The sequence below is a fragment of the Aspergillus ambiguus genome (assembly GCF_047715705.1).
Source record: "Aspergillus ambiguus strain CBS 117.58 unplaced genomic scaffold BDV59scaffold_7, whole genome shotgun sequence".
In the NCBI taxonomy this organism is placed as follows: Eukaryota; Fungi; Ascomycota; class Eurotiomycetes; order Eurotiales; family Aspergillaceae; genus Aspergillus; species Aspergillus ambiguus.
This window is the reverse complement of record NW_027395520.1, coordinates 477,136-504,740: the sequence shown is the minus strand read 5'-3', so window position 1 is coordinate 504,740 and position 27,605 is coordinate 477,136. Positions and strand designations below refer to the sequence as shown.

Sequence of the window (27,605 nt, the reverse complement as noted above, 5' to 3'; positions counted from 1 at the left end):
CAACGTCAAAACGTTGGTAAATGAAAACCAGGAAGCTTCTGTCACGTGATCGACGTCATTGACTGACTAAGCCGGCATTACCTCACTACTGCAACCACAGTTCCATACTTCTATCTCAAGTTCATGTATCATGCCTGCATTGGTTCACTAAATACAGCACCACATCCCAAATAAAATATCCAAAGGAACCAAAACAGACAATATTCACCGTAGCTCCTACCCATGCGTCGAAAATACTGGACATCCCGCCACTCCACAAGACGCCAGTCCGCAGTAAGAGAGGGAAACAAAACAACACCTAACATGAAAGGATAATAGAGACAGCCATATTTCGGTCATAAATACATGCATGCTTAAGAATGTGCCCCGTTCAGGTTGAGGTCCTGGCTGGGATGCGCCATCTGAAGCAACGAGGAAGACGATGGGCTAGATTCGGGATACTGTATATCAGGCCCGTAACTTGGAGACATACCGGCGATGCCCGCAGCACCGGTAGAAGCCTGTCCCTTCAGCGCCCGGTACTCTGCCAGTTGGGTCTGCAATTCTTGCATAACAGCCGCAATGGGCATTGCGTGGTCGGCAAGACAATCACCAGGCTGGAAGGGTCGTAGAATATTGCGGATGCTGAGAGTAGTGATTGTCATCTCGATGCGGGTAACCTGCTGCTCGACAAGGCTGACCACCGTCGAATCGGCTAGTTCGCCGCCGTGATTCTTGACGACGTTGAACAGGGCAACGTTTGGCTCTTTGAGTCGCGTCTCGCCAGGGTATTCCAATGCTCCACAGAGTCTCTCCAGACGGAGAGTGATCTCCCACAGTCGCCATATAAGATCGGTCTGGATCTCGAGCTGGGAATGCTTGCTGATGGTAGTTGGGGCATTCTCAGGGGCAGCATTCTGCTCCACGCTTGTTAACCGGCCAGACAGAGAGTGAGGGTAAATGAGGTAAAGCGGCTCAGGATTCTCGAGGCCCTTCAGTTTGCGCTCTCCCTGGTCCTTGATGACGAAGCCTTGGCTGTTCAGCTGTTGAAGTTCGCGGCGAATGTTGTATCCAAGATTATCCATGGCATAGCTTTCCTCCGAGCCAGTCGAGGCGGCGCGTTCACTGTCGGCGAACACTTCTAGATTGCGCTGAATATCGCTCATGAAGTCCGATGACACAAAGATCTGTCCGCCATCGGCCACGGCAGAGATACGCGATGCCCGGTTGACCATGGGGCCAAAATAATCCATTCGGTTGGTCACTGGATCCTTTTCACACACAGGCTCTCCCCAGTGAACACCCATCCGAACAGACAATCCGCGGAAGATGATGTTGTTGTCCATGTCGTACTGAACTTGGCACTGGGGTTGTTCAAGGATCTCCGTTGGCCATTCAGCTTCCAGAAGCTGGGTTTGGCAGTTAAAGCACCAGAGCAATGCCGCAGTCGTCGTTGAAAACGCAACCATGAACGCATCTCCTTCAGTCTTGACTTCATATCCACCAATGATACCCAGTTGTCGACGTAGAATGTCGTTGTGGATTTGGATGGCAGACCGCATAGCATCAGGACAAGTCTCCCAGAGGCTAGTGGACTTCTTAATATCAGTGAAGATGATGGCAAGTTCCCCTACAGGAGCATCCACATATTCAAAGCGTGCGAGGCGAGAGTCACCAGGCATGTTAGCCGGCTTCTTAGGGCGCTTCGTGCTCGTGATCAGTTGCTCCTCAGGAGGTCCCATGTAAACACTCTGGTTTCTGATACGCTTTTCCCGTTTCTTCAGATCGCCAACTCCCAGAATCATGACCATGAGCTTGTTCGTTGCTCCAAAGGAAATGGCAAGGTCCCTGATCTTTTGCGCTGCGACCATGAGATCCCTACGCTCAGCCCTTGTCACATCAACGGCCAGATCGGGTGTCACGTAGTCCCAAAGCTCCCTGGATGCCAAGATAATCATCTCATCTTGCTCAGTAAGGTTGACGTGCATAGTATGCGGGGCGGCAATGACTGCGGGCATCAGTGAGAAGTGACCAAAACACCTAGATACAGACAGAATATCATTGAGCTTCCCGTGGCGAGAGACGAATCCACCGGCGGCACGGATTCTTTCCCGTTCGTGAGATTCCGCAGGGTCATGGTTTCGAGTCAAATGCCGGAGCGAACCATCCGATTTGACAAGGATCGCCCGAGCATCACCAACATTGGCAACGTATAGATCCATGTTGCGCAAGTAGAGCACAGTAGCAGTCCCACCAGACCGGATATCATCTTTTGTCAAGCGCACCTTCTTCTGGTCGGCATCCTCATGGTATTGCCTAACATCCTGATCATCAAGAGACCGATAGCAAGCAAAAGCCATGTTCTTGTTCAATGCCAAGAAAGATCTGCGCAATGCGTCCAAAGGTGTTTCGCGTTCCTCTGGTCGCAGTTTTTTGAGCTCTCCAGAGAAGGTTTGAAGGAAGTTTTCATGTAAGAACTTGGCTATTCTTGAGCCACCCGTCGACTGTGATTGTCCATCAAACATTCCCACAACAGTTTCAACGTTGTCTGGTTTCAAGCGAGGCACGATCATATCGATAATAGACAGGTGCTCACTCTTCCCAAGGAAATCCGCCATACCGTATGCGAGCGAACCTGCTAAGGAAGCTGATGTTCGCACACGCCGATCTTCGTTTTCCTCAGGGATAGTCGATGTTGTGAGGGTAACATCCATCAAACCGAGAACGCGCAAATGGGTGAGAGAATTGAAGTCCGTCAGATCAGTTCCTTGGGCGGCTGGCGATCCAAGCGACGATATATTTGGCTTGATTTCCAGGCGTTTGTTTCCGGAAAAGTTCAGGTACTTGAGGTTCCGGTTCCAGTTCCAGTTCCAGTCATAGGGCCAGTTGGTCACATTATACTTCAATGCATTGCTCCCAACATCGAGGATCGCCAGCTTGCTGACTTTGCACAGTTCGGCCGGGAGGACTTGGAACCGGTTTGCATTGATATGGAGGACTTTCAAGTTGCTCCCTTCTTCAAGGTCATCGGAAGGCAGCGATGTCAACTCATTACCCGAGAGGTACAGATCAGCCAGGAATGGCCACCGTCTCAGCAGACCCTGTGGCAGTTCCGTCAATTCATTGTATGAGAGATTCACCACCCGCAACTCAGGAATCAAAGACAGTTCGCGGAAGATATCGTCCTCCAGTCTGTTATCCGCGAGATATAAATTCCGAAGGGAACCACCGAAGGTGGTCGCAACATGCTGGGAAAAATTGGAATCCTTCCGAGACGACGGACTACCCTCATTAACAGACCGCGCGGCGGAAACCTTCCTGCCCGTCTGCCCCAGGGAGGATGCCACAGAAGGTTTTCGGTAGCCTCCATTTGGAGAGCTCCCTGTGCTGAGAACGCCGCCAGACGTTTGACTAGGTCGGCGAGGTTCTTCCTCGGCAAGAGTACCCATGTCCTCATAGCTGGGAGTGGTCGAAACCCCTGGAGTCGGTAAGGGTGTTCCACCAGCCTCGCTGGGAGGGTGAGGAAGAGGGCCCCCGTGCTTCGGGAAGCTATCTAGCACGTTTGAGGACACATTCAGGGTCTCGAGTTTGAGACAATACCAAATCTCTGGAGGCAAACGACTCAAATTGCACTCTCGCAAGTTCAGGTAACGGAGCTCTGTTAAGCATCCAATCGTAGCTGGAAGTGAGGCAAGGGGGTTCTTGATCATACTGAAATGCTCAAGCCTGCGAAGCTTTCCAATGTGCTGTGACATCGACACAAAATGATTCTTGTCGAGGACAAGCTTCGTCAAGTTGGGCAAATGCTCGAACAGCGAGTCTCGAAATTGGACTAGTTTGGCGGAGGCAATGTTAAGAGACGAGAGGGTGGGCATAGGAGCATCAATGTCGAACTGCGTGATGGGACAGTGATCAAGAAGCAGCGTCCGCAACTTTGGGAAAGATCCGCGGAACTTCGAGACAGCATTGTGGCCAATCTGGAGCTGCTCCAGACGCGGCAATAAACATAGCTTGTCGATATTGGTGATTTCGTTGAACCGTGCGTCAATCTCTTTGAGATTAACCAAATCCTTAAAGGACTCGTCCAATGGGCCCTTTATGACATTATTCGTCATCCAAATCCGCTCAAGGGTGCTCAGCTTGCCGATGTTCGGGAGTTCAGAGATATTGTTGAAGCTGATATCCAGATCGACCAAGCTCTTGAGATTACAGAGGAACTCCGGAAAGACCTGGAAGTTGTTTGACGAGATGTTGAGACTCCTCAGAAATCCAAAGGCTCCGAAGTAACTCGGCAATTCCGTTAGCTTGTTGTTCGCCATCTTCATACTGACGAGGCCGTGCAGCTGGTCCAGATTAGTGTGGTCCAGGTTTTCCAAGAGGTTATTTGAGACATCCAGGTAGGTCAAGCGACTTGCAAGGCCAAAGCTCGCAGGTAACTGCTGGGCTTCGTTACCAATGAACTTGATCTCCCGCAAATTGATACAGCCTTGTATAAAATCTTTCGGAACATCCAAGGCCAGATTGCGCGATAAGTTCAGGGATATAATCTCGGAAGCTTTCTTGTAGAGGGTGATGGGAATTGTCACGAGGCTCCGGCCCTGAAGGTCAACATGGCTGAACTTTTGCATCTTATTAAAGCCAGGTTCGCCTTGGAGACTGCTGAGCCCGCTCAGCTTTGTGGGAAGAAAGGTGAAACGCAGGATATAGCTATGGTCTTCCCGGCCAATCTCCTCAAGCCTGTCCTTTTGGGTATAACCGATTTGCTCGAGCATGCGCTTCTGCATTAGAATGGGCTTTTCACCAGGGTCCAGTTGCCTGGAGAGATCGTTCTTCCGCATGACAATTTCGTAATTGTTAAGATGCTCAGTGAGGAAAGACTTTCGGCCTAGAAGCACAAGGATATCGGCAACCGTAGCATTCAACCCTGTCGATAATGTGGCAAAGGTCGAGTCAATACGGAAAACACGGATAAAGTAAGACACACCATCGGCATCCGGTGCAGCCCGAGCAGTTGCTTGAGCAGTCGTGGGCAGTCTAGCTGTATTTTCATCTCCATGCTTCTTGACATGCCAACTTTCTGGCGCGTCCCAGTGCCCGACCCTGCCTCCGTGATCCTCGAAGGAGGCCCCATTGATTGGCCGATGTCTGTCACCGGAGATGACGCCAGTCTTCTCGTTTACGATCCCTTCCATATGGGAGAGGTCTGTATCAAGCGTCCACATCCCTGGCTCTTCGACGCCCCTTGTCTCCCGAGCTGGGGTCTCGGCACCGGGGCGACGATTACGGATCTTCGCGGAGCCCAGAACGATTCGGGGATCTCGTTTACGATCCGAGTCGCTTACATCCGGGTATCGTGGCGATGCGGTCCCACTTTCGAGACTACCCTGGCGTCCTCTTCTGGCAGGGGAAGGATCCCGTCGAGAGGTTTTGGAGGGGAGCTTGGACGCGTCGTGGGCACCCTTTGCTCCCGGAAAATGTTTCAGCGGGCCGTGTCCAATAGGGCGGCGTATTTTATCCAGTATGGATCGCTTGTTGGAACCGGGTCCTGGTGAGTTCTGTCCTTGTTCGCGAGCATAAGCACTTTGAACACTGGGCGTAGGACTAGTCGAACGGCCAACGAGGGTGGATGTCGAATTCATCGCGGATGGATACTGGAAGCTTCCCTCCCTCGATGGTCTAAGTCCAAGGGAAAGATCATCCCGCCCAGTGGATGGGCGCGCCGGGTAGCCAGCAAGATCACCGGCCGCCGTTGGTTTCTCCTCCTTGCTCCGAGAATGGCGATGACCACCCAGATGTCGCCGTCCCTGGTCTCTCTGCGCGGCGTTGGCGTTGGCGGCAGCACGGGATCTGTCGGTGGGGGCCTCACGGACCGGAGCCTCCCCGTACTGAGGGATGTCATTGAAACTCTGGTATAGCCAGGGGGTAATCTCGCTGGAGGGGAGACCTGTAGACGGTTGCACGTTCTGTGAGGACGAACCATCGTTTGAGAGCCCTGGTGCGGGCCGGGTTCCGTCGGAATTGGCTCTCTCGCGGCTGAAGTGACGTTCGGTGTGAGAAGAGTTTCCCGGCTGCAAGTGTGCTGAGTGTTCCGATTCGGGTCTTGGTTCACCCGTCCCCAAATACTCGTCGCCAAAAAAACCCTGCAGCTTCTTCCGGAACCGAGCACCTGTGCTCGATTTGGAGCCTTGGCTACTGACAGTGGTGGCGCTGGCTACCGACGGCCGTCGATTGTCCATATCGTAATCGACATCAAGGGGTTCACTGGCGTACGTGCGGCCGGTTCCTGGACGAAATGACGCCGAGGCGGGCGACGCTTCATGTTCGGAATCATGGAAGAATGTGCCCGGTGGATCCGTTGGAGCCATCTTGGGCGACGAAGACCGCGAAGCGTTCGGATCTTGGTGAAAGTAGTCGATTTGGTTGGGATTCAAATGGGAAGGTCGAGAACTGGAGCTTGAGGTCGGGGGAGGGCCAGGGTCCTCCGCACCTAGCACAGCCAAAGCTTTCCGATGGCTGGCAAACCCTGAACCTTTGCGCAAGTCGGTTGGGGAAACATCTGGAGAGGCACGAGAGAACATAGAAGTATTAAACTCGGTAGATGTGCCTAGGGCGGGCGGAGGCGGTTTTCGACCCTGTGAACGGGATCTGAGAAAAGTCAGCCTGCGTCGGATGAAACTAAAACGACCACCATTTGTTACGTCTCGACATTGGTGAATCAGGACAGTTTCAGGATGAACACGGAGAACAAGGTTGTTCCACGTGACAATAAAGAGCGGGCAAAGCGTTGTGTCTTCAATTTTTTTCAGGGGGAGAATGGAGCGCATTGTGGGACAACAGATCCATCCAGGCAGATCCCCGCCTGATGCGTGGCATTCAAAAATAGCAACCCATGGGATCGCATTGTTTGCGACTTCACGCATCCAAGGGAGTCACAGTAAAGGGCCGAAAGAGACGAGACTGAAGCGGGAAAGTCGAGCGAGACAAGATGGGACGCAAACAGGGAATCTAAGATCCTTTCTTACCTGTCCGCTCTTGCAGATGGCGGGAACGGAGATAACCCGCGACCGTTGGACATGGCTTGGGTTGGGAGTCGGCGCGGGGATTGATCCTCCCTGACCGTCTCCTGGGACATCCAGCTATGCGCACCTGAGCTTTCGGAGCTGTGTCTCTCTTCCGGACGGTCACCACCACGGGAGGCCATGCCTCAAGGATCCGGGATGGAGGCGTTGGTTATGGGAAACGCGGGGGAGGAGTTGGGGAACGGTAGACCGAAGGGGCGAAAACATAGAAAGACAAAAGCCACCATCAATCGGAATCTCCAGAGGTTCGATGTCAGGGACGCACAGGATTTTTCGGCTGGGGATCGTGAATTGTTATGCGATCACGGTCGAGGACTGCAAGACAAACGGGGAACGGGTGCGACGGCGGCGAATCAGGTAGGAGGGGCGGTCGGGGTGAATCAAGAATAGCGGTCGGTAAGAATTATATGGGACGGTGTGGAAGAATATACAGGGCGAACAGAATAAGGGGGAATGAGGTTATACAGCTGAGTAGAACGTGGTAGTTGGCGTCGGGAGGGTGACGGTGGCCCGAGAGCTTCATGTTCTGAAGGAAGAGCGACAACGGTCAAAAATCGCCATCGCACATGTTGCAGCGATAGCTCCAAGTCCCATGATATTATAACTGCGAGAAGAAGTAAAGATGATGAGGGGTGGGAGTGTGGGGGGAGAGAGAGAGGAGAGAGAAGAGGAGGGGGAAGAAGAGGGGTGTGGTGGGAGAGATGGACGACGTGGTGGTGGTGGTGGTGGTGAGGAGATGAAAGGAAAGAGTGTAAGGGAGTTGCGGCTCTCGGCCACGAGCTTCTCCCACTAAACCGGAGACAGCAGTTGCTGACTGTTAGGCCTCTGGGGTATCTACCTCACTATCTCCTCGGACGGTGCAGTGTCGGATTCTACGCAATATATACAGAGTACGTCTCTATCCCTCTCGATAAAAATAGAGAGCTCCAAAAGAAATATCCTTCAATTACAGATCCTGGGGGGTCGACATTTCTCACAGCCGCCCGATGCATCGACAGCTCTGACGGATGGGTCCGTGAGGGATGTCCGTGCAGTCTCCAGCTGCAAGATCCTCACGATCTGTCATGGCGGCATCCCCATCGCTCCAAGGACCTGTCATGGTCGGTGAAGGTCTCTATCCAGTTGGATTGGTCCACGTCGATATATCGGTCGATTAATTAAAACGGTGAGCCGAGCTGAGGCGAGTAACTTTCAGGTGATCAGGATGATTTTCGTTGCGATCTTGGATGACTAAGGATCATCGGTGACGTGAGTCTCGTGGACTACTCCGTACATAAGCAATTAAATGATAACTACAAATGCCAGTATGGGTAAACTACCTAGGGCCTCCGTAGATTCGGCAGACTGGTTCGCTGTCTCAAAATCAAGTTCCGTTTATCACCCCACGTTCCGCCTCCTGTGAGATCATCACCGGTTGGAGGGAGAGCCCCCTCTTGGGGTCGATCCTGACAATGCCCAAAGTCGCCTCACGAGTTCTATCTACCAACACCGCTTCCCAAGATTCGGTCCACGCTGACGTATCCTATGATGTGTTCTCTCCTGGAATTGATTCGGACAAAATCACTCGCCAAGGCAATACCAAGTTATCTAAGTAGAGCTCATGCATGGATAGTCACAGTCTGCTGATCAGGGCATCGGAGGGCGGAAATTCGGATAAAAAGGGGGGAACAGGAAACGAGACAAGATAGGATCAGTCTAGTGACACTGTTTTTCATTCTTCGCTAACAGATTACTCCGTGCTTTATTTAATCCCTAACCAACTTCGAACAGCCAGTCTCTTTGGTGGCGAAGCGATATATATTTTGCGACAAAAGAGGCTGGAGTGGAGTCAGACCGGGTTGATGAAACAGGCGATCTACCAGCTTACTGAGTACACCGGATCTGTGGTTGCATCCAGAATCCAATGTGCTACGTAGTACAGACCAACCTATTATTTCCGCTTCTGAAGCGATACTCTTCAGTATACTACACTCTCCGTCTGAATACTCCGGACTGAACCGGTAGAATGGTAGCTCGACCGGAATGTGTCAATCGATCGAAAGGTTGATGTGGGTTTGGATGGGCGGATGCTGAGAGGCCCAGCCACAATTAGAGTGGACCCAATCAGCGCCCGCCGGCCGGACCCACAGGAGCTTGAGTGGCTCCAGACGGGTGGCTGCGGCGTCGGTATACAAAACGAAGGAGGCTGGAGCCACTACGGCTGCCTTCCCTTATAATAATCTTCTACCCGCTTCATTCGGGGAAACTACCGGTTGCCATCTCCTCGTGTGACTCTTCCTCTACTCCGTACCTAATCCGTACTGACTACCATCCTCCTCTTCGCCTGCGATCCTGATCTCATCCCTCTATTGCCTGTCGCTTTTCTCATTTCCCCTCGGTTGGTGGGTGGTGTCATTTGACGGCCCGATAACCAGCTGTCAGCCACCTCATTCCTTACGATGAAGTTTTCCCTGGGACGTCTGGCTCTCGGCCTTCTGGCATCGACTCTTGTCGAAGCGCAGACATACTCTGACTGCAATCCTCTGTCAAAATGTATGTCTTGGACTCCGTGTAGCTTCAATGGCCGATAGCTAACTCCCTCCAGCATGCCCCCCCAATCCCGCCCTGGGGAAGTCGGCATCATATGACTTCACGAAGGGTTACGCCTCTGATTTTAAAGAAACCGGAAGCCCCTCGTACGACAACTCAAAAGGCGCCAGCTTCACTGTCGCAAAACAAGGCGATGCCCCGTTGATCCAGTCCAAGTGGTACATCATGTTTGGACATGTGGAGTTCGTGATCCAGGCCGCCCCCGGAACGGGTATCGTCAGCAGCGCAGTTCTGCAGTCTGACGATCTCGATGAAATCGACTGGGAGTGGTTGGGCGCGAACAACGCCTATGTGCAGAGTAACTACTTCGGTAAAGGGAACACCGACAGCTTCAACCGGGGCGCTGTCCACGATAATCCGGGTAACCACGACGAATTCCACACCTACACCATTGACTGGACCAGCGAGCAGATTGTCTGGCAGATCGATGGCAAGACCGTTCGCGTGCTCACCCCTCAGTCGGCCGAAAGCAACCAATACCCGCAAACTCCTATGATGGTCAGGGTGGGAGTCTGGGCGGGTGGTGACCCCAACAACGCAAAGGGCACCATCGGTAAGTTCGTTCCTTAACCATCGATGGCATGGCGTGCTAATTTCAATCCGTAGAATGGGCGGGAGGCACCACGGACTACAGTGCCGGTCCATACACGATGTATCTCAAATCGCTCAAGGTCGTCGACTACTCGACCGGCTCGTCGTATTCGTACGGTGACCGCAGTGGCTCGTGGGGCTCCATCACCGCGGAGGGGGGAGAGATCAATGGAAATATTGGCGCGGATACCATCTCGTCAGTCGAATCTACTCCCACCGTGACGGCAACGGTCAACAATATTCCAATTCCGTTCGATGGGACACACCGCGAGACGTCCAGCTTTTCAACCCCAGACATCTATCCCTGGGTCCCACGGCCGACATCGCTTTCAACCAGTACCGATCTGCCTAGTGGCTGGACCTTTTCTAGCTCCGGACAAGTCCAGCCGCCCCCGGGTGCGGCTTCTGTGAGTGAGCATCACCTTGACCCTCTAGCCATGATCATATTACTAAATCAGCTTTCAGTCTATCTTCCGGTCTACGTCAGCTTTGCCGCTTTCCTCGCCGGTTTCACCATGCCCTTCTGGTATTAAAAGTTGCCCCAGCACGCCTACACCCACCCTCTCAACTACATTTAATACAACCACGATCGACCACCCGGCTACAATGTCCATGAGCGAATCGGAGACTGGTGAACGCTCATCACCTACTACTACGGTCCATGCGGCACCAAACGTGGACGCTGCCAACCGCGCTGTTGACGTGCCATTCAGCATAAGCGCTCTTTGCGTAGCATTATCTATGGCGCTTGTTCTATTTTGAAACCACTCCTGTGCTCACATTCGCTGGATGGACTTGCACACGTACGACACTCCCCAACGAACATCAATTACGAGACCACGACTTTACACGCCGCCGGAGGAACTGTATGTACATAGATAGAGCCCTGTCCTATTCTGCTTCTTCATTTGTTTTTCTAAACTGTACTTATGACCATCATGGGACACGAAAGTTATGGATTGCAGGCGGCTGTCTACACAGACACGCGAATTTCTTGCTCGGCATAGAGAGAACACAGCATGATTACTGCTTATTCTTTAAACTTATCCATACCTACAACCAAATCTTAATTCTGTGACAGTTATTTCACCAAGAACAGCCCTGAGACATGAAGCTATCTCCATCGTTTAAGATCTCACAGACCAACAAGAACACACCCGCATTATGTCTCGTTTGGTCGCTACACCTCGCCGCGAGATACCCTATACTTCCCATTGACCGGGGGAAGCAGCCTCCGCAAGCCCATGTACGGTGTATTCACAGGGCTGTCATCGCCTGTGTAAAGGAACACATCATAAAGCCACCCGCCAAACGTACAGCCGAGGAACGGAGCAACGATTGGAACCTGCACTCCACCCACCATCAGCGACACATTTCCCCCACGACGGAAACGGTGACGGAGACAAAGCCAAAAGCCAAACTCACCCAGAAGTAATAGTTCCCCGCCGTCCACACTTCCGGCCCATACCCAATCATATACGAGACCAAGCGCGGCCCAAAGTCTCTCGCCAAGTTGATCGCATAGCCAGTCTCCCAGCCAAAGCATGCGCCGATGCCAAAGACGACAAAGAACAACGCGAGAGGCGTCAGCGGACCCGGCGCGCGGTGTCCCCCGTCCTGCAGCGCGAAGATCATGAACATCAGGATAGCGCTGGCGATAAACTCGGAGAAGAACTGGCCGGTACGCGTCATGAATGCGGCCGGATATGTGCAGAAGATGCCCGCCGTGGCCGTCGGCGACGATCCCGGCACCGTCCTGATGTTGCGGCCGCCTTCGTATGCGTCGATCGCGGACCGGTAGTTCCCGTACACTATGGCCGCGCCGACCATCGCCCCGAGGAGCTGCGAGAGCGCGTAAACCGGCCACCGGCGCCAGGGGAAGCGGCGGAGCACGCAATTCGCGAAGGTCACGGCCGGGTTGATGTGCGAGCCTGACGGACGGCTGACGTAGACGCCGAGCATGACGCCGAGTCTGGAGCGTTAGTGCAGGGCTTTTTGTTTGATGGGTGGGTTGGCGGGCTTCGCTTACCCCCAGCCCCAGGAGATGGACTGGTAGGAGCCCTTCTCGTTGTGGCTTAGGGTGACCTGCGCGACGACGCCGTCACCGAACAGGATCAGGATCAGGGTGCCGAAGAATTCGGAGAAGGCGTCGCGGCAGTGCGCGCGGACGCTGCTCCAGAGGAGAGCGCGTGGGTTGGCTGGGTCGGGGTCGGTTGCGCTGGGGGGTGTGTCTGGGTGGAGGGAGACATGGGGGTTTTCTTTAGGCGGTTCGCCATCCATGTTGAGTGAAGTTGTTTGGGATCGCGTGGGCTGGATAGACTTTGGAGTGGACGGGGACCAGGTCGGTTCTGGGACTGCAGAGGTTGAAGTATGGGGTTATGAGAGTGGACTGAGGTGGCGGTTTGAGTAGCCATGGTGTTACCGGTGTGCGTTTATTGCTCGCTTTACACAGCGTCGAGGTAGAAATGTAGATTGTGCCGAGGAACGGGGAGTTTCTGGTGAGATTACTTGTTGGGTTAAACACCCGGCGTTTAATGTCGTGGATATAGGGTATTGACAGTCGCAGAGTCAGTCGTATGCTGGCCCAGGACTACTGTTGGAGACTTGTATGTCAAGGCTGGAATCAGCTATGCTCTCGTATTTGGTCCTATTGCCCCGGAGATCAGGTAAATACATCGATCGACATCTGACACTTGTCGATCTCGCCGTCACACTGAAAGGTGTCAGAGTGTCAGGCCTGGCCAGACTCAAACACCCCGTTGTCCCATCCACTCTGAAGGTCATCTGTTCATTGAATGGTATCCAAGTCGTCTTAGCCAATGCAGGTTTGTGTTACCTTGCGTCGGCTTGGGTGGTAACCACCGCAGGGGTTGTGTGGAGTGAGTGGCATTGTCATTGCCAGCGCGACTGGAGTGTCTCTGGTGATGCTGTTGATCAGGATATGTGGATTTGATGCGGCTCTGGTTTCCTGCACCTTGCTCCACAGTGGCCTGGACGGGTTCGAGGAGGTTGACGGGCGTAGTTGATCACTTCTGGATTTCCCCGCAATCTGTCCTGTCAGTGTGGGGGAGCACGACTCCACGGTGGATCGCAGTGCTGATCAATCCGGAGACCCATGTCGGTCTCAGATGGAAGTATGACTACCCGCGTGGCTGCAGCGACCTACGGCCAACGGCCTGGACCGAGATACTCTGTAGGTTGTGACATTGAAAAAGGGGATGTAGTGGAAGAAGGGAGGATACGAATAGATGGAGAGAGAAAGAAAGAAGAGGGTTAATTAACCGGAAATGGTTGCCGTGGGGCCTCAGGCACCCTCGTATTGCGACCTCCTGCTTCCCTCCAACTCTGACCCTTGTTCTCTCCGTCACCACCGCCATCCACAAACATTCCGCGTCCATCCACCCAGCTGACAGCGGGGGTCCGATTCCTCCTCCCCCAATAATCGCACCAATCACTCTTCCTTTCCAGCCCCGGCTTTCCTGGGGGGATGACACCCCTATCTCAGCCAACCGTCCCCTGCGAATGAGACCGTCGCTTGGTGTCTAGGCATTGGCCCGGCGCCGACGCTAGGGACACTCTGCTCTCTCGGTTCATTCAATGCCGATGGCTTCGGACAAGCACCCAAGTGGCCATCCTTTCAATTTAGCTCGGTCTAAGTCAGCTCCCCCGCAGATGCATCCCTTACGCCGTGACAGCGGGACAGCGTGTCTCACTGGAATGGGGGGAGGGTAATGATATTTAAAAATATGAGGGCCTACTGTCAACTGGTCTTCTGACCGTTTCTCACTCCTGGACTGTCGCCGAGGCTGTAGACACTTCGCGATCCTATTGCCTCCCGCTGCTTCATGGCGCCCTTTGTGTGAAAATGCAACAGAAAGAAATGTTTATCGGATCAATTGACCAGGGTACTACCAGTACCAGATTTCTCATCTTCAACCGTGAGGGGGAGCCTGTCGCCTCCCACCAAGTGGAATTCACCCAGATTTACCCAAATCCAGGGTTCGTCTCCTGCATTGGATGTAGAAGTTTTACTTTGATATATTGACAGGTAGCTAGATGGCACGAGCATGACCCCGTCGAGCTCGAATCTTCAGTGTACGCTTGTATTGATGAAGCGGTGAAGAAATTCGAAGCCAGTGGCTACTCGCTCGAGACGATCAAGGGCGTCGGCATCACTAACCAACGGGAAACAACGGTGGTTTGGGACTATAATACCGGAGAGCCATTGTACAATGCAATTGTCTGGACCGACACACGCTCTCAGTCTATCGTTGATGAGTTGAAGAAGCGACCGGGTGCCTCCCAGCTCCAAAACCTATGTGGGCTTCCTATCTCGACATACTCGTCAGCAACAAAACTCCTGTGGATGCTTGAAAATATCCCCCGGGTAAAGGATGCGTATGAGCGAGGCACACTGGCGTTTGGCACTGTTGACACATGGCTTGTGTATCGGTTGACTGGTGGAGGAGCATTCGTGTCGGATGCCACCAACGCGTCACGAACAATGTTCATGAACCTGTCAACTCTCCAGTACGACAATACCCTTCTCGATTTCTTTGATATCCGGGGCAAGATCCACCTTCCAAAAATTGTACCATCGTCGCACCCGACAGCGTATGGAGCAATCTTCTGTGGTACCTTGTCGAGGGTGCCAATCCTAGGATGTCTTGGGGATCAATCATCCGCACTAGTCGGACAAAAAGGATTCTCTCCGGGCATGGCTAAGAACACGTATGGCACGGGATGCTTCTTGCTATATAACGTCGGGGATAAACCAGTGATCTCGACACATGGGTTGCTAGCGACGGTGGCATACCATTTCGATGGGAAGCCGGTGTATGCCCTCGAGGGGAGCATTGCAGTTGGCGGATCCGGAGTAAAGTTCTTACAGAATAATCTAGAGTTTTTCAGTGCATCCAACGAGGTGAATGATCTGGCACTCAGTGTGGAAGACAATGGCGGTTGCGTTTTTGTCACCGCATTCAGTGGCCTTTTTGCACCGTATTGGATCGATGACGCGAAGGGGACCATTTGTAAGTGCACACATACCACCTGTGAATTATTCAACTGACACGCATAGTTGGAATCACGCAATACACAAAGAAAGGGCACATTGCGAGAGCAACTCTTGAAGCAACATGTTTCCAGACAAAGGCCATCCTAGACGCCATGGAAAAGGACAGTGGACATGCCCTTTCTGAGCTCGCCGTTGATGGGGGTCTCAGCAACTCGGACTTGGCTATGCAGGTAACTTCCCCGAAACCGTCTATTCTTTATTAGAAGCTCCAGTATAACACGCTATGCCATAGATCCAAGCAGACCTCATCTCAATCCCAGTCTACCGTCCTAAGATGCGCGAAACTACCGCTCTAGGTGCCGCAATAGCAGCGGGGTTGGCCGCTGGACTCTGGCGCAACTTTACTGAACTGCGTGATATCAATCGCGCAGGTGGAGCTGTCTTCGAGCCGCAGGTCAGTCGTGAGGAGAGCGCCAAGTCGTTTGCCCTGTGGGAGAAAGCAGTGAACATGTGCCGCGGGTGGAATAGCGAAAAGGTGCAGGCCCAGGGTCAAGGTCAGAAGCAGCATGAGCCAGAAATACTTCAGTCCAGTGATGCTCTTACGATACCATTGACCAAGACCAAAGCCGAGATTAAGCTACCGCGAGCACCTTTGATCAACTTGTCCAGTAACCTGGATGATGCTGATGAAGATGACTTATACCTCGAACTTCGAAAAGTGGAGATCTTGCAGCGCCTGAAGAAGCTTGCCAAGCTCAAGCTCACATATATGTGAGATAGATGTTCTCTGTTGCATTTAGCGGTATTATTAGCCAGCGTAGTACCTATTAAATAATACTGAATTGTGTGAGTGGGATTGATATTATGGCTCATCAATTATGCAGGAGTAGATCAAATATGTTAGAATATATGCGCAGATTTCCAAATATAGAGCACTAGCCAAGTATTATGGATGGTGGATCATGAACGCAGGCATGTGTACAATAAGATATTCATTAGGAAAAGACATCTAGTTCCTATCGTCATTGTCCTATAGGAGCATTCCGCATATTGTCAGTGAATTGGAGTTTATAACGGAACATGCCACTATACTACCACTATTTGAGTACATGGCATCTATCGCCAAAGTTACTGTTACGAACGGAAAATATTGTATAAGAGCATCCACACCAACTATAGAAGCTAAGTCTTTTAATTTTTATCATGGCGAGTTCCAGTAGCTGTAGCGTAAAGTTACTGATTGTCTGAGTATAAAACCTATCTACATTTCTTCTCACACATAACATCTCATACAAACAACATACAACCCAAAATGACAGAAGACAAACTCAAGATGTCTCTACTCAAGCTCCCAAATGAGCTCTTGCTCATGATTGGTGATGCATGCCAGTACTATCGCGACTTAAGCGCCCTGAGCTGCACCAGCCGCTTCATGTACCAGCTCTTGAACAGCAATCTATACCGCAACGCTCTCAGAAAGAACGACGGTATCATATTCCTGGAGGCGTTGAGGGACAAGAAGGATGGCCTCGCAGTGAGACTCGTCAAGGAGGCAAACTTCGTGCATCGGTTTACCTGGACAAAGTTCTGCTCCATCTGGTATGGAGGGATTCCCATTCGAGGCACCATTCGGTTCCTAGTTGCCAAAGAACAAAACCTCGACACCCAAGTACCGGGAACCTTCAGTGCAGAACAAATCCTGACGGCAATCGTGGAAGAGTCCGACGGGGTGGGCATCGACATGCTCATGGAATGGAAAGGCGACGAGATTCTCTCTCAGCCAGAAGAGACCCTACCCCCATACATTTACTATGCAGCGAGTCGCGGAGACATTCACATCATTGAGAGGCTGCAAAATCTGCAGTTCGGTATTGACCACAGAGGGGAGGACGATCGAACCCCCCTGATGGTTGCTGCAGCGAACGGACATACCAGGGCAGTCAAGGCGCTCTTGGAAGCCGGTGCTTCGGTGCACCTTACCGACAGAAACCACGGATTGACGGCATTGGGCTGGGCCCTCCGTCGAGGTAGAACCTCCTCCACTGTGCGAGTGTTGATGCAGTATGGAAGTGACCCGAATGCTCGCGATGGGGACGACCGAGCGATTCTCCTCATTCCACTCACCGTGCGGTTCACCAAGGCTGTGATGCCCCTCCTGGAAGGTGGTGTGAAATTCAACCCCAACGATAACCATCTTGCACACTTCCTGTTTGATTTCGCATGTCAGTTTGGGCTTCAGGACGTGGCGCAGTGGGTGTACGACCGTCACCCAACTCTCGTGAAAACCATCGAAGGCAAAATGCCATGGTATTTCCTCCACCACGCTATCCAATGCTTATCTGTCAAAACTGTACGTCTGCTTCTGGCATGGGGTGCAGATCCAAACCTCCCAAGCCCCTGGAATGAGACGCCGCTCCTTGTTGGGCTGAGGCTTGATGATGCAAGAGCGTTCTCCATTGTCAAGGAACTTCTAATCTACGGGGCCGATGTCAACTTTAGCAACCAGCCTGCGACCCCGTTGACTCTGGCGTTGAGGTTTCCCAACAAGCGAGCCGCAAGCTATGTGAAGCTCTTCCTGAGATGCGGACTGGACTTGGACGACCTGGACCCTATGATCACCAGTGAGCTTCTATCCTTGGCAATTGACACCAGAGACATTGGTATGGTGAGAACACTGTGTGAGGGGGGTGTGGACCTTGATGATGGCATGGGAGAATGGGCGCCACCCATCTGGCAGGCCGTGCGGAACGGGTACGTCCACATTGTGAATTATATTATCCGCCATGGTGCGACGCACGATTTTCCAAACCGCCATGGCGATACCGTGCTCACATGGGCCATTTCCAATAACCACGTGGACACGGTCTTGATACTCCTCTCTATGATTGATAAGGAAGAGGACAAGGAGGAGATTGAGCGGGCGATGTTTGTGGCGACGCTTCGAGGCTACTATAGAGTAACGAAGGTGCTGGTTGACGCAGGATTCGACCTGCCAGAAGATGTCCTGGGTCTCGAGCATCTCTTCGAAGAGGCGGAGTGAGATGGAGAGAAGAAGAGGGATTAGCTGGAGATTCTGTTTTGAAAGTCACAACGTTACGCGAGACTAGACCAGGTTGGATTATGTCGTTGGAAATGCCTCAGTTACTGTTTGCTTTTGTGTCTTATTATGCATGGGTACAAGGAGTTTTGGAAGCATCATTATCTAAACATGACCAGATATCACAATGATTATTGCATACTGCACGTTGACTGAATTCCATGCATTTCTGTCATACAGACTTACAGAAAGTATCATAAAAATTTGTAGACGCACAAACAACCGCACGGTTTACACGGAACGGGCAGCTTTTTCCTGAAATAGAGCAACATGCCCCCGCGGTATTGCCCAATATAGCCAGCCTCAAGAGTCTATGATAAGTCAATATTACTCGTGTATTCTATACTGTATTTGCTTGGCTTATCATTATATATCAGGTTGAATCTTAGATACCACACCCTTATAGCAATAACTGAATCCTGGGAAGTGTCGGGTTCCACTGTAGGTTTTCCATTTAGCTCGCTTAGGTGCTTGTAATATGTCGCATATCCTAGGGATATCATGTGCGTATGCGGGTATAAATTGTAACTTGGATGTGGAAGTATAAGGCATATCATCATTTAAGTCCCATCAATCGTGACATATCATGGAGGTCAATCATTCATTGAAACATAACATGATCAGTGTATTATCGCAGTAAGCCCAAACCCAAAAATCCTTAACCAGACGAAAGCCAAGTCCATCCAAAATTATTTTAATTCTTTTCAGACACCTTTGTACCCTCGCCATCTCTGACAAAAACACAATTCAGTTCCGAGCCGGGACTAAGGGTGACCTCAAACTGAAGCACCGGGTCCTCGACCTGATCCTTTCCGGCGACAGGGATTCCTTGAACCTGTTCGAAGGCCTGCAGGATTCGCACAACGGTGTACCCCATCTCAATAGTCGCAAACTGCTGTCCGATGCAGATGCGCGGACCCCCGTTGAACGGAATGAATTGCCATGGCTTAGGCTGCCAGCCAGACAGCCAACGCTCAGGGTGCCATTTCTGAGGATCAAAGTAGTTGGGTGACCCGGGAGGCGGGTAGAATTCCGGACTGCGTTGCATGATCATCGTCGAGTAGATAACTCTTGTGCCGTCGAGAACGCCAATCGGGGCGCGGCCATCGGGGCCACCGCCCCGTGGGAGGGTTGTGTCATGGAGAGAGAATCGAACGTTGAACGGGACAATGGGGTACAGACGCATGGTTTCATTGAGGACAGCATTCAAAAATTTCATTTCCTTGAGGTCGTTGTAGGTGGGCTTTTGGCCATTAGCGCCGAGGCCGACGCGGGACCGGATTTCTTCGCGCAGCTTCTCTACGATTTGTGGGTTGCGGGAGAGCTCAAATAGACAGAACGAGAGTGTTCCGGCTGTGGTGTCTCGGCCAGCGAGCAGGACGGCGACGAGCTGGTCGCGGAGGACGCGGGGATCACGAGTGAAACGAGCCAGCGCGTCGAGGAAGGTCTCCTTCGTGGACAGCTTCTGATCCAGTTCAGCCGTGGAAAGAGAGAGTACACGGTCAATGTAGGGCTGAATAAAATCGTCCATGACTTTGAGCTGCTCGCGGAACTTCTTCCGGGACATTAAGGGGCTGAAAACCCTGTATGGGAAGATCCATTAGCTCAGAACACAGTGCATTCATATGAAGAAGGTACGTACCCCATCCTGAAGAATAGAGCTTGTCGGTGCTGGACATATCTGAAGGCTTCGGCGAACTCCGTCTCCGGGTTCTGGAGACTATCGGTGCCTCGTCCAAGAAGATAATCGGTTGAAGCATCCAGGGTAAAGCGGAAAAATAGCTCACCCACGTCGACTATCTTGCTGCGAGTAGGGGAACTGCTACCCTCCAAGAGAGGAATCAAATGTTGAACGTGTTTCTCGAAGATCTCCGTATCGACGATTCTTTCGCGCACGAACATGGGACGGATGAGATGTCGCGAACGAGACCAGAGCTCTCCGTCCGTAGCGAAGATACTATCGCCAAGGAACTCTCTCCAGTCTTGGTGAAAGGACTCGCCTTTTCCGTAGTCGGCAAACTGTCCTGTGAGCAGGGCCTTGATATTCTCGGGGTCCTTGGTGAAAATGACCCGAGCGGCCATGCCCGCATTGACCTCGGCTGTCTTGGGGTCGTCTATCTGATGGGCACCTTTGGCATTTTTCATTGCCTGTGTGAAGAATTCAAGGTCCCTATGCTCCTTGTTGGCCCTGGAGGACCTGTAGATAAAATCAATGGCTGTGCCACCTGTCAGTGGACGTTGGGATCGCCGGATCGGGAAATTCCACGACGTACCGTATGGTAGATAGAATCCAACCTGGGGAGCCCTACCACCCAGACGGGCGATTTTCATAGACACCTGTATCTTGCGCAGAGTGTACAGAGCGACCAACACCCCGAGAAAGCAGAGCGATGCTTTCCCGGGGGTCATCTGGGTGACAAATTCTTCGATCATGGTCGCATCCGGGCTGGCATCGACACCTGACTAACGTGATGATGCCCGTACCATCGCAGATATGCTGAGGATGCGTACGGGTTTTATAACCGCATGTGCGACCTGATGATAACATACATGTGGGCCGCATTCCTCTGCACAAGGGCATAAGTTGCAGGTTGACCATTCGGATGACTTTGTGGGTGAAGATCTCCCCGCATTCGTGGAGGAGCCAAGCCGGTCGGTTATATTCCCCTTTTAGAAGTGCTTGCGAGCCCCGCGAGTTTCTTTCTCCAGGATCGCTCCGAGGCCGTCTGGCGATCCAGTAGTCTGCATGGATTAGTGATGTTGAATGCTGCTGGCACGTGGAGGCTGCGTCACTGTGGCTGCCTGTATAACCCTAAGCTCTCTGCATTTGCGCCATAAACGTGTACCACAGGGCATGTGAATGTACCTTTGCAGGGATCCTCTGAGTAAGCATGTGAAGCTAGGTGGGGGTTTTTCATATTGAGTATGTGAGCTGATCCTCCAACATCTTCGCCTGGATAGTAGTGGTAGATCGGCCAACGGTTACTAAGACGCCGATTCTTTCGTAACTTTCAGCATCAAGAGAGAGAGAGGAGAATTATCACAAGAACCTAGAGTACTTCTCGCCCGGTAAGCTTACAGTGAGACACGTACTATGGTCACTCTTCCTAAGTAGGTTTGTGGATGCATGAGAGAGAAGATCCAGAAACTCCATTGTGCAGCTTTGTGTCTGCTAAGTTGTAATCTGGGATGGTCAAGTGGCGCGAGTGGATTCACAAAGGTCTAGTTGCTTAGCTGTCGTACGCAGAACTAGATGATACCGAAGGCTGACGATTCAGCACGCGATGAGTGATTTTAAAAGCAACGCGACTATAAAAAGACTTGGAGCAGAAGCAGCAGCAAGGTCATCTCTTGTACCAAATCATAAAGCACTTCGCATTGCAAGTCTATACAAAGACATCTCGGCTCTCGTTGATGAAGACGGTCTATCTGTCGAGGCTGACACCCTCCTTCCCCTTGCTTACCTTGACGAGGACAAATAAAGCGCACTACTTTTGTGGTGGTGACCGTCACCAACTGCGACCCTGCTTTGAGGGCGGAAGACCTTCCCGGGCTCAACGGCTTTGCGCCACAACTTGTCATGACTTTGTTTAATAGGCTGATGCCGGATTTTCATTATAATTATGCTGCAAACGGTGCCGCATGGATCCGACTATCGCAGCGTTCCCGTCATAGTTTATACCTTGGGAGGCAAACTGCGGAACGAGTTTAGCAGTTGTCAGCGTGTCCTCTCCAATGGGGTTGTGAACTCCTTGATTTGCTCCTTGAAAAAAGATTACCGCCGCCCTTTGCTCTGGACGAACACGCCCTATAGTGACCAACAAGTTCTGTACCTCCAGAGACCACTTCGTATATCGAAAGAAATAAAAGTGTGGCACTTAGTCAACGTCGAGACGTTCAATCGCTCGCAGGGGGGTGAAGTTGATGTCATGCTGCAAGGCTGCTTCAGTCACAGAGGAGCTAGAACGTCTCACGTTCGTTGGTCCACCCGGAGTACAAGCCCACGAGATGAGGAGTTTACTACCGCGACATTCAGCCAAGGATGTGATGGCCTTTGACGCCGTCGAAGGATCTGACGGCTCGTATGATGGTTCTTATGACGATTCATCAAGCCCATCGACAACAGAGAAAGTCCAAACCGTTGCTGATATTGCCCTCCTATCCTTGCCACAAGGTAAGATAGCTCACCAATTAGGCTCAGCGTGGGCTGTCATTTCTTCAATATAAAGGTGGTCGACTCTCTTCCTTTGCGGCCACATCATCATTCTCGGAAAAGTGCCAGGGCACACCTTGATGGGGAATATATGGGAGACCTTTTCAGAAAACCATATGCGGCACATCTTCCATGAGGCCAAAGGGCTGTAAGTGTGATGAGAAATTTCCAAGCGATCTGAGTTGACTGTGGTCGCCATAATGTTCTGTACGATGAAGCTACAGAGCGAGTCGACGTGACCTTCTCGCTCGCTTTTGCTTCTCATGTTTTGCTTTCTTTGGTCTATATTTATGACAGACTAAAAGTACGGTTCAGCTATCAAAAGTGCTTCGATACTTTACTCCTGAAATCCAACTTGAACGTAATATGCAGTACATATCTCCAGTGAACTGTAGAGACCATTAGAGAGCGCATGCGGGCGGTATCCTCACCGCCCAGAATTCTGCCGGCGGTATGAATCTCGATTTCTCTCCCTCATACGCATTCATCTCCATCTTCCTTCCCATTTCCTCCCTCCTCCTGCTCCTCCGCGCGATCATGGATCGCTCTACCCGTCCAAAACGCCGTCGCGTCGATTCAATTCACTCACCCGTAGAGTCATCATCCGACGAACTCGCCGCTGGCTCCGACCACGATGACGCCGAACGCCGTCGCGCGAGCTGGAGCCTGCAAAAGAGCTATCCTCCCAAGCGGCCGTACACACGATCGCGCAGTTACAGTGGCTCAGAGAGCCCCGATGAGCTGACCATGGACGTTGACATGTACTGGCGGAGGGGAAGTCGCGTGACCCCTTCGGAGCAGGACGACCGTGATCGAGATCGAGAAGACGAGGACGCGATCAACGGCGACATCGACTACAACACAGAACCCGGCGTCGACGCAGAGGACCGCTATACGAACCGGTCACCCACGCCTGTACCGCCGCCGCCCCCCCCTCCGCCACCCAAGCCCGAAAGACTGAACTACCGCCCCAAGTTCTTGCTCCGCGGACATCTGCGGGGGGTATCTGCGGTGCGATTTTCGCCGGATGCGACCATGATTGCTAGCGGTGGTGGGTGATTTCTTGTTGTCTCCGGTTCAACATTTATCGGGATCGTGCTGATGTGTGTAGGCGCCGACGGGGCGGTCAAAGTATGGGATACGCGGAGTGGAAAGCTCATTCACACGTTCGAAGGCCATCTCGCAGGAATCTCTACCATTTCGTGGAGTCCCGATGGTGCGACAATCGCATCGGGGTCAGACGATAAGACGATCCGTCTCTGGAATGTCTTGACGGTACGTATCTGCGCGAGCCACCGCAGCCACTACGTAATATCTAACACCTCCCAGGGCAAAGCGCACCCGATCCCCTTCGTCGGCCACCATAACTATGTCTATCAGATCGCGTTCTCGCCCAAGGGCAACATACTGGTCAGTGGGTCCTACGACGAGGCGGTCTTCCTCTGGGACGTGCGGTCCGCCAGTGTGATGCGGTCCCTACCCGCGCATTCAGATCCGGTTGGCGGCATCGACGTGGTCTGGGACGGGACGCTGGTCGCATCGTGCGCGACAGACGGGCTGATCCGGATCTGGGACACGGCGACGGGACAGTGTCTGCGCACGCTGGTGCACGAGGACAACCCGCCTGTGACGGCGGTGAAGTTCTCACCCAACGGCAAGTTTGTGTTGGCGTGGACGCTGGACGACTGCGTGCGACTATGGAACTACGTCGACGGCCGATGCATCAAAACCTACCAGGGCCACGCCAACCGCAAGTACAGTCTGTCTGGCGGGTTTGGCGTCTACAGTGCGCCCGGGGGCCCGCCACATGCCTTTGCTGTCAGTGGTAGCGAGGATGGCGCCGTGCTGTGTTGGGACGTCGTGAGTAAGAAGGTCCTCCAGCGGCTGGATGGCCACACCGGGGTGGTCTTGGGGGTGGATACGTGCACGCTGGGCGATGCGCGGTACATGGTGAGCTGTGGGCTGGATGGGACGGTGCGAGTGTACGAGGAGGAGCAGCAGAACGAGGAACAGGAGAGTACGCCGGTGCCTGCGGACACTACTGCGCCGACGCCCGTGGAAACCGCTGCGCCCACGCCTGTACAGAATGAAGCGTCTGAGCCCGAGCCCGAGCCCGAGCCCCAGGACATGGAGATGGCGGAAGCTGAGGCACTCGGTAATGATTGAGGACGTCTGGTTTGTTTCTACTGTGCATTCATTAAGGATGGCGTTTGGGTAGAGGAGGTATGGGCATTTACTAATAGCATCAGGATTGACATGGATGGATGAACGATTATGCTGGCTACGGAGACAACCCTAACCACCACACAACAATGTGCACTAAAAAAAGAAAAGCACATCAGAATAGAAAAAGGTAAATACATTATGCAATAATAACCACATTGCACCCAGAAATTGGGCTTGTCTGTCACCGATCGGGACGCCCATCCATGGATCAAGGCGGACATTCACCAATGCTGTTGCTCTACGGCCGAGGCTACCATGGATCGCATTGCTTTCTCCAAGACAACTCCTAATAATTGGGCCTATGGATGAGCTTTCTGGGCAGGGGTCCAGCGCTGCTCTTTTCCGTAAGCAGCTTCATTTCCCGTTTACAATATACAAAAATGTAGGCCGCTGGATCCACCGTCATCTATCACAAGACCGCTAGTGGCATCACATCCACGGGCAACAAGAGCACTAGAGATGGAATTGATTGAAAAAATTTCATTCGTTTTCTGTCGTTATCTATTCGTGATCCACCACATCCACCGCGAAATCCCAGTCAACCCAACAAACGTACCAAAAGAACAAAGGCAAAAATTTCCATCACGCAGTATAGGCCATACCAGCGGTGGTCAGACCCGTTCCGCTGATCAAGTAGGGATCCGCACACATGTAGTAGGCATAGCGACCGATCATATCCTGGCCGTCGAGCCAGGGAAGCACCTGGCTGAGGAAGTCGGCGGATTCCTGGCTGGAAGCACCGTTGGCAAGGTCGCTGTTGAGGGCGAACTCGGTGACCCACACGCTCTCAAGGGAGTACTCGGTCGCGAAGGCGATAGCCTGGTTAACGAAGGTCTCGAACTCCTCGGCGGAGTCGCCGTACCAGTGCACGCCGAGCACGCTCATGCCGCAGTCGGTGCAGCTGTCCATGAAGGTGCGCATCCAGTTGAGACCCTCGGCGGACCCGCCGCCGTTGGTGACGGACGGGGTGACCAGCTTAGCATTGCCGCTGAAGGGCGTGATGTACTCGCGGTAGTAGTTGGCGGCGTCGGTGGGCGCCATCGCGGCCTGTGCACTGTTGTCGGGCTCGTTGAAGCCGAGGATGTAGCTGCTGCCGCTGGCCAGCGCCGTCTGCATGGCCGAGAACCACCCGCCGAACATCTTGGTGCCCCAGAGCATGGGCACGAACTCGACCTCACTGGGCAGGATACCGTTGCTCCACATGTTCCACGAGTAACCCCAGGTGACAGGGGTGTTGCCGGTCAAAGAGTTGACGGTGTCGGCCATGTTGTAGGCGGCGCCACGCTTGGAGCTGGCCGAGCGCTTAGCGGGCTGCTCATGGGGGAGGGCGAGCGCGGAGGAAGCCAGCAGGGCGGCAGAGATGAACTTGGTGAAGGAGACCATTTTGCTTCCTGGTGTATATACTGGGTTGAAATGGAATATGGACGGTTTGAAGAGAATGAAGATCCGAGAAGACCGGTCTCAAGGATAGGACAAGTTTGGTAAAGGAAGGAGATTTGATACGAGATCAAAGGATGGAATCAATCCAGAAAGGAATGGACAATTGGCCGTGCACGGCACAGGGCAATTGGGTCAAAGGAATGAAAAGAAAGAGTGAGCGTGGATGTGAAGCCAAAGGAGGGACAAGATGGAGATGGGGGGAGGAGGAGGTCTTATATAGGCCCTGTTAGGGTTACTCCAGCTGCAGCCCATTTCAAGACGGATTATTATTATTATTATCAATTTCCCCTCTTGCACCTCTACTAGTTTAATTAGATCGCCCACATTCTCATAGAAATCCATATTTCCCGTCGGCTGGTTCGTTCCTGGCACTCGGCATTTATCCATGGATCTGGTGGCTCCATCGGGTGGCTCTCCACCTATGGACATACCGCACGGTGGACAGCATTCTACTCGAGTATTGCGAGACAGAGACTGCTCTGATCAGTCGAACGTGACTGGTCCACGGGGAATAGACGCCTGGATCAATTTTACCGGGTGGCTGCGGAGTTGCCCAGCCATGTGAATTTCGTTCCTGAACCAGATATGCCCTGTATGTGGTAGAATGGTCATTATCGCACAATATCAGGGATTCAACACAGACAGTCCTCCGTTCAGGATACACGCCTGCTACACAGCAGCTCCCTTTTCCTCGTTCTTTCACGAGTCATCGATTCATCAATTCATCATCCTGCAGATCTGAAACACTCAGCCAACTCTATTGAACGATCGCCCACCAAGCCTCGCCGGTGTCCCCGCTAACTGTCTCTAGTCGCAATTCCCGCCGAATCCACCGCTCTGAAACCGATTGCCACCACTGCTTAGCTTGCTCTCGGTATTTCGGTGTGTTGATGAACAGGAACCCGGGATTACTCCCACCTGCATCCTGCAGGGGACTACCGCCGTCTCACTGGTCACCGAGCCACGATGGCCGTTGCCCCTGGCCGCCCCTGGTCCGGTTCATTGCTTTGTCTTGGGCCGCTCGGCGCCTTTCTCGATCAGCCCACAGAACTGGTCGGTCTGTCAACGGGCACCCCCGCTTGACCCATCGCACTGGCAAACAACCGCCCAGTCTAGGTCTGCTGGGCAGGCGACCAGTGGATCCCATGCTGGATCCGCTGGACAAAACAAACGCTGTTGTGTAAAGAAAAGCGGATCTCCGTGCCAATAGAGTGGTGGACAGAGCGCCAAACTCAGCGGGGCCTGTTCAATACAGGTATTGCCCCGTCTGATCATCAGGTTCTGGCTCAGCCATCGACGACTCAATGACTGCCCGACGAAGTCTGAATAATTTCTCCGGCCAATCCACGTCCGCTCGCGTGCTGCCGGCGGCAA

At 52.7% G+C, this 27,605-nt stretch overlaps 8 protein-coding genes across 8 annotated transcripts; 4 read left to right on the top strand and 4 right to left on the bottom strand.

The window, feature by feature from the left end:
• Positions 1-120: 120 nt before the first annotated feature.
• Positions 121-7,811, bottom strand: acyA (adenylate cyclase acyA). The gene is made up of 2 exons (XM_073688982.1): positions 7,002-7,811; positions 121-6,624 (listed from the first exon to the last, which is right to left on the bottom strand). The coding sequence occupies exons 1-2, from the start codon at positions 7,178-7,180 to the stop codon at positions 354-356; spliced, it is 6,450 nt and encodes a 2,149-aa protein (XP_073550202.1). The 5' UTR covers positions 7,181-7,811; the 3' UTR covers positions 121-353.
• Positions 7,812-9,002: 1,191 nt separating this feature from the next.
• BDV59DRAFT_155212 (glycoside hydrolase family 16 protein) lies at positions 9,003-10,899 on the top strand. The gene is made up of 3 exons (XM_073687420.1): positions 9,003-9,590; positions 9,643-10,200; positions 10,254-10,899. The coding sequence occupies exons 1-3, from the start codon at positions 9,497-9,499 to the stop codon at positions 10,769-10,771; spliced, it is 1,170 nt and encodes a 389-aa protein (XP_073550201.1). The 5' UTR covers positions 9,003-9,496; the 3' UTR covers positions 10,772-10,899.
• Positions 10,900-11,418: 519 nt separating this feature from the next.
• On the bottom strand, positions 11,419-12,739 carry BDV59DRAFT_211688 (MIP/aquaporin family protein; the record flags this gene model as incomplete). Its single annotated transcript, XM_073695855.1, has 3 exons — positions 12,268-12,739; positions 11,664-12,210; positions 11,419-11,583 (listed from the first exon to the last, which is right to left on the bottom strand). The coding sequence occupies exons 1-3, from the start codon at positions 12,516-12,518 to the stop codon at positions 11,419-11,421; spliced, it is 963 nt and encodes a 320-aa protein (XP_073550200.1). The 5' UTR covers positions 12,519-12,739.
• Positions 12,740-13,616: 877 nt separating this feature from the next.
• Positions 13,617-16,047, top strand: BDV59DRAFT_155204 (glycerol kinase). The gene is made up of 4 exons (XM_073687419.1): positions 13,617-14,237; positions 14,295-15,271; positions 15,319-15,485; positions 15,548-16,047. The coding sequence occupies exons 1-4, from the start codon at positions 14,104-14,106 to the stop codon at positions 16,028-16,030; spliced, it is 1,761 nt and encodes a 586-aa protein (XP_073550199.1). The 5' UTR covers positions 13,617-14,103; the 3' UTR covers positions 16,031-16,047.
• Positions 16,048-16,588: 541 nt separating this feature from the next.
• On the top strand, positions 16,589-18,295 carry BDV59DRAFT_200081 (ankyrin repeat domain-containing protein; the record flags this gene model as incomplete). The annotated part of the gene is made up of 1 exon (XM_073693498.1): positions 16,589-18,295. The coding sequence occupies one exon, from the start codon at positions 16,589-16,591 to the stop codon at positions 18,293-18,295; it is 1,707 nt and encodes a 568-aa protein (XP_073550198.1).
• A 603-nt stretch (positions 18,296-18,898) lies between these two features.
• On the bottom strand, positions 18,899-20,957 carry BDV59DRAFT_173914 (cytochrome P450). The gene is made up of 3 exons (XM_073688981.1): positions 20,626-20,957; positions 19,995-20,568; positions 18,899-19,935 (listed from the first exon to the last, which is right to left on the bottom strand). The coding sequence occupies exons 1-3, from the start codon at positions 20,783-20,785 to the stop codon at positions 19,047-19,049; spliced, it is 1,623 nt and encodes a 540-aa protein (XP_073550197.1). The 5' UTR covers positions 20,786-20,957; the 3' UTR covers positions 18,899-19,046.
• Positions 20,958-23,102: 2,145 nt separating this feature from the next.
• BDV59DRAFT_191880 (WD40 repeat domain-containing protein) lies at positions 23,103-24,731 on the top strand (the record flags this gene model as incomplete). Its single annotated transcript, XM_073691963.1, has 3 exons — positions 23,103-23,616; positions 23,677-23,840; positions 23,895-24,731. The coding sequence occupies 3 exons, from the start codon at positions 23,103-23,105 to the stop codon at positions 24,729-24,731; spliced, it is 1,515 nt and encodes a 504-aa protein (XP_073550196.1).
• Positions 24,732-25,373: 642 nt separating this feature from the next.
• On the bottom strand, positions 25,374-26,174 carry BDV59DRAFT_200078 (glycoside hydrolase family 128 protein; the record flags this gene model as incomplete). Its single annotated transcript, XM_073693497.1, has 1 exon — positions 25,374-26,174. The coding sequence occupies one exon, from the start codon at positions 26,172-26,174 to the stop codon at positions 25,374-25,376; it is 801 nt and encodes a 266-aa protein (XP_073550195.1).
• Positions 26,175-27,605: the final 1,431 nt, after the last annotated feature.

Bases quoted from the DNA above. Each gene is read 5' to 3' on its own strand.
- BDV59DRAFT_155204 (XM_073687419.1), top strand. From the start codon at position 14,104: ATGCAACAGAAAGAAATGTTTATCGGATCAATTGACCAGGGTACTACC. The intron at 14,238-14,294 runs GTTCGTCTCCTG...ACAGGTAGCTAG, and splicing joins CAGATTTACCCAAATCCAGG to ATGGCACGAGCATGACCCCG. The intron at 15,486-15,547 runs GTAACTTCCCCG...GCTATGCCATAG, and splicing joins ACTCGGACTTGGCTATGCAG to ATCCAAGCAGACCTCATCTC.
- acyA (XM_073688982.1), bottom strand. From the start codon at position 7,180: ATGGCCTCCCGTGGTGGTGACCGTCCGGAAGAGAGACACAGCTCCGAA. The intron at 6,625-7,001 runs GTAAGAAAGGAT...GACTTTTCTCAG, and splicing joins CCATCTGCAAGAGCGGACAG to ATCCCGTTCACAGGGTCGAA.
- BDV59DRAFT_155212 (XM_073687420.1), top strand. From the start codon at position 9,497: ATGAAGTTTTCCCTGGGACGTCTGGCTCTCGGCCTTCTGGCATCGACT. The intron at 9,591-9,642 runs GTATGTCTTGGA...AACTCCCTCCAG, and splicing joins CTGCAATCCTCTGTCAAAAT to CATGCCCCCCCAATCCCGCC. The intron at 10,201-10,253 runs GTAAGTTCGTTC...TTCAATCCGTAG, and splicing joins CAACGCAAAGGGCACCATCG to AATGGGCGGGAGGCACCACG.
- BDV59DRAFT_173914 (XM_073688981.1), bottom strand. From the start codon at position 20,785: ATGATCGAAGAATTTGTCACCCAGATGACCCCCGGGAAAGCATCGCTC. The intron at 20,569-20,625 runs GTACGTCGTGGA...CAGGTGGCACAG, and splicing joins TGGATTCTATCTACCATACG to CCATTGATTTTATCTACAGG. The intron at 19,936-19,994 runs GTACGTACCTTC...CTTCCCATACAG, and splicing joins GCTCTATTCTTCAGGATGGG to GGTTTTCAGCCCCTTAATGT.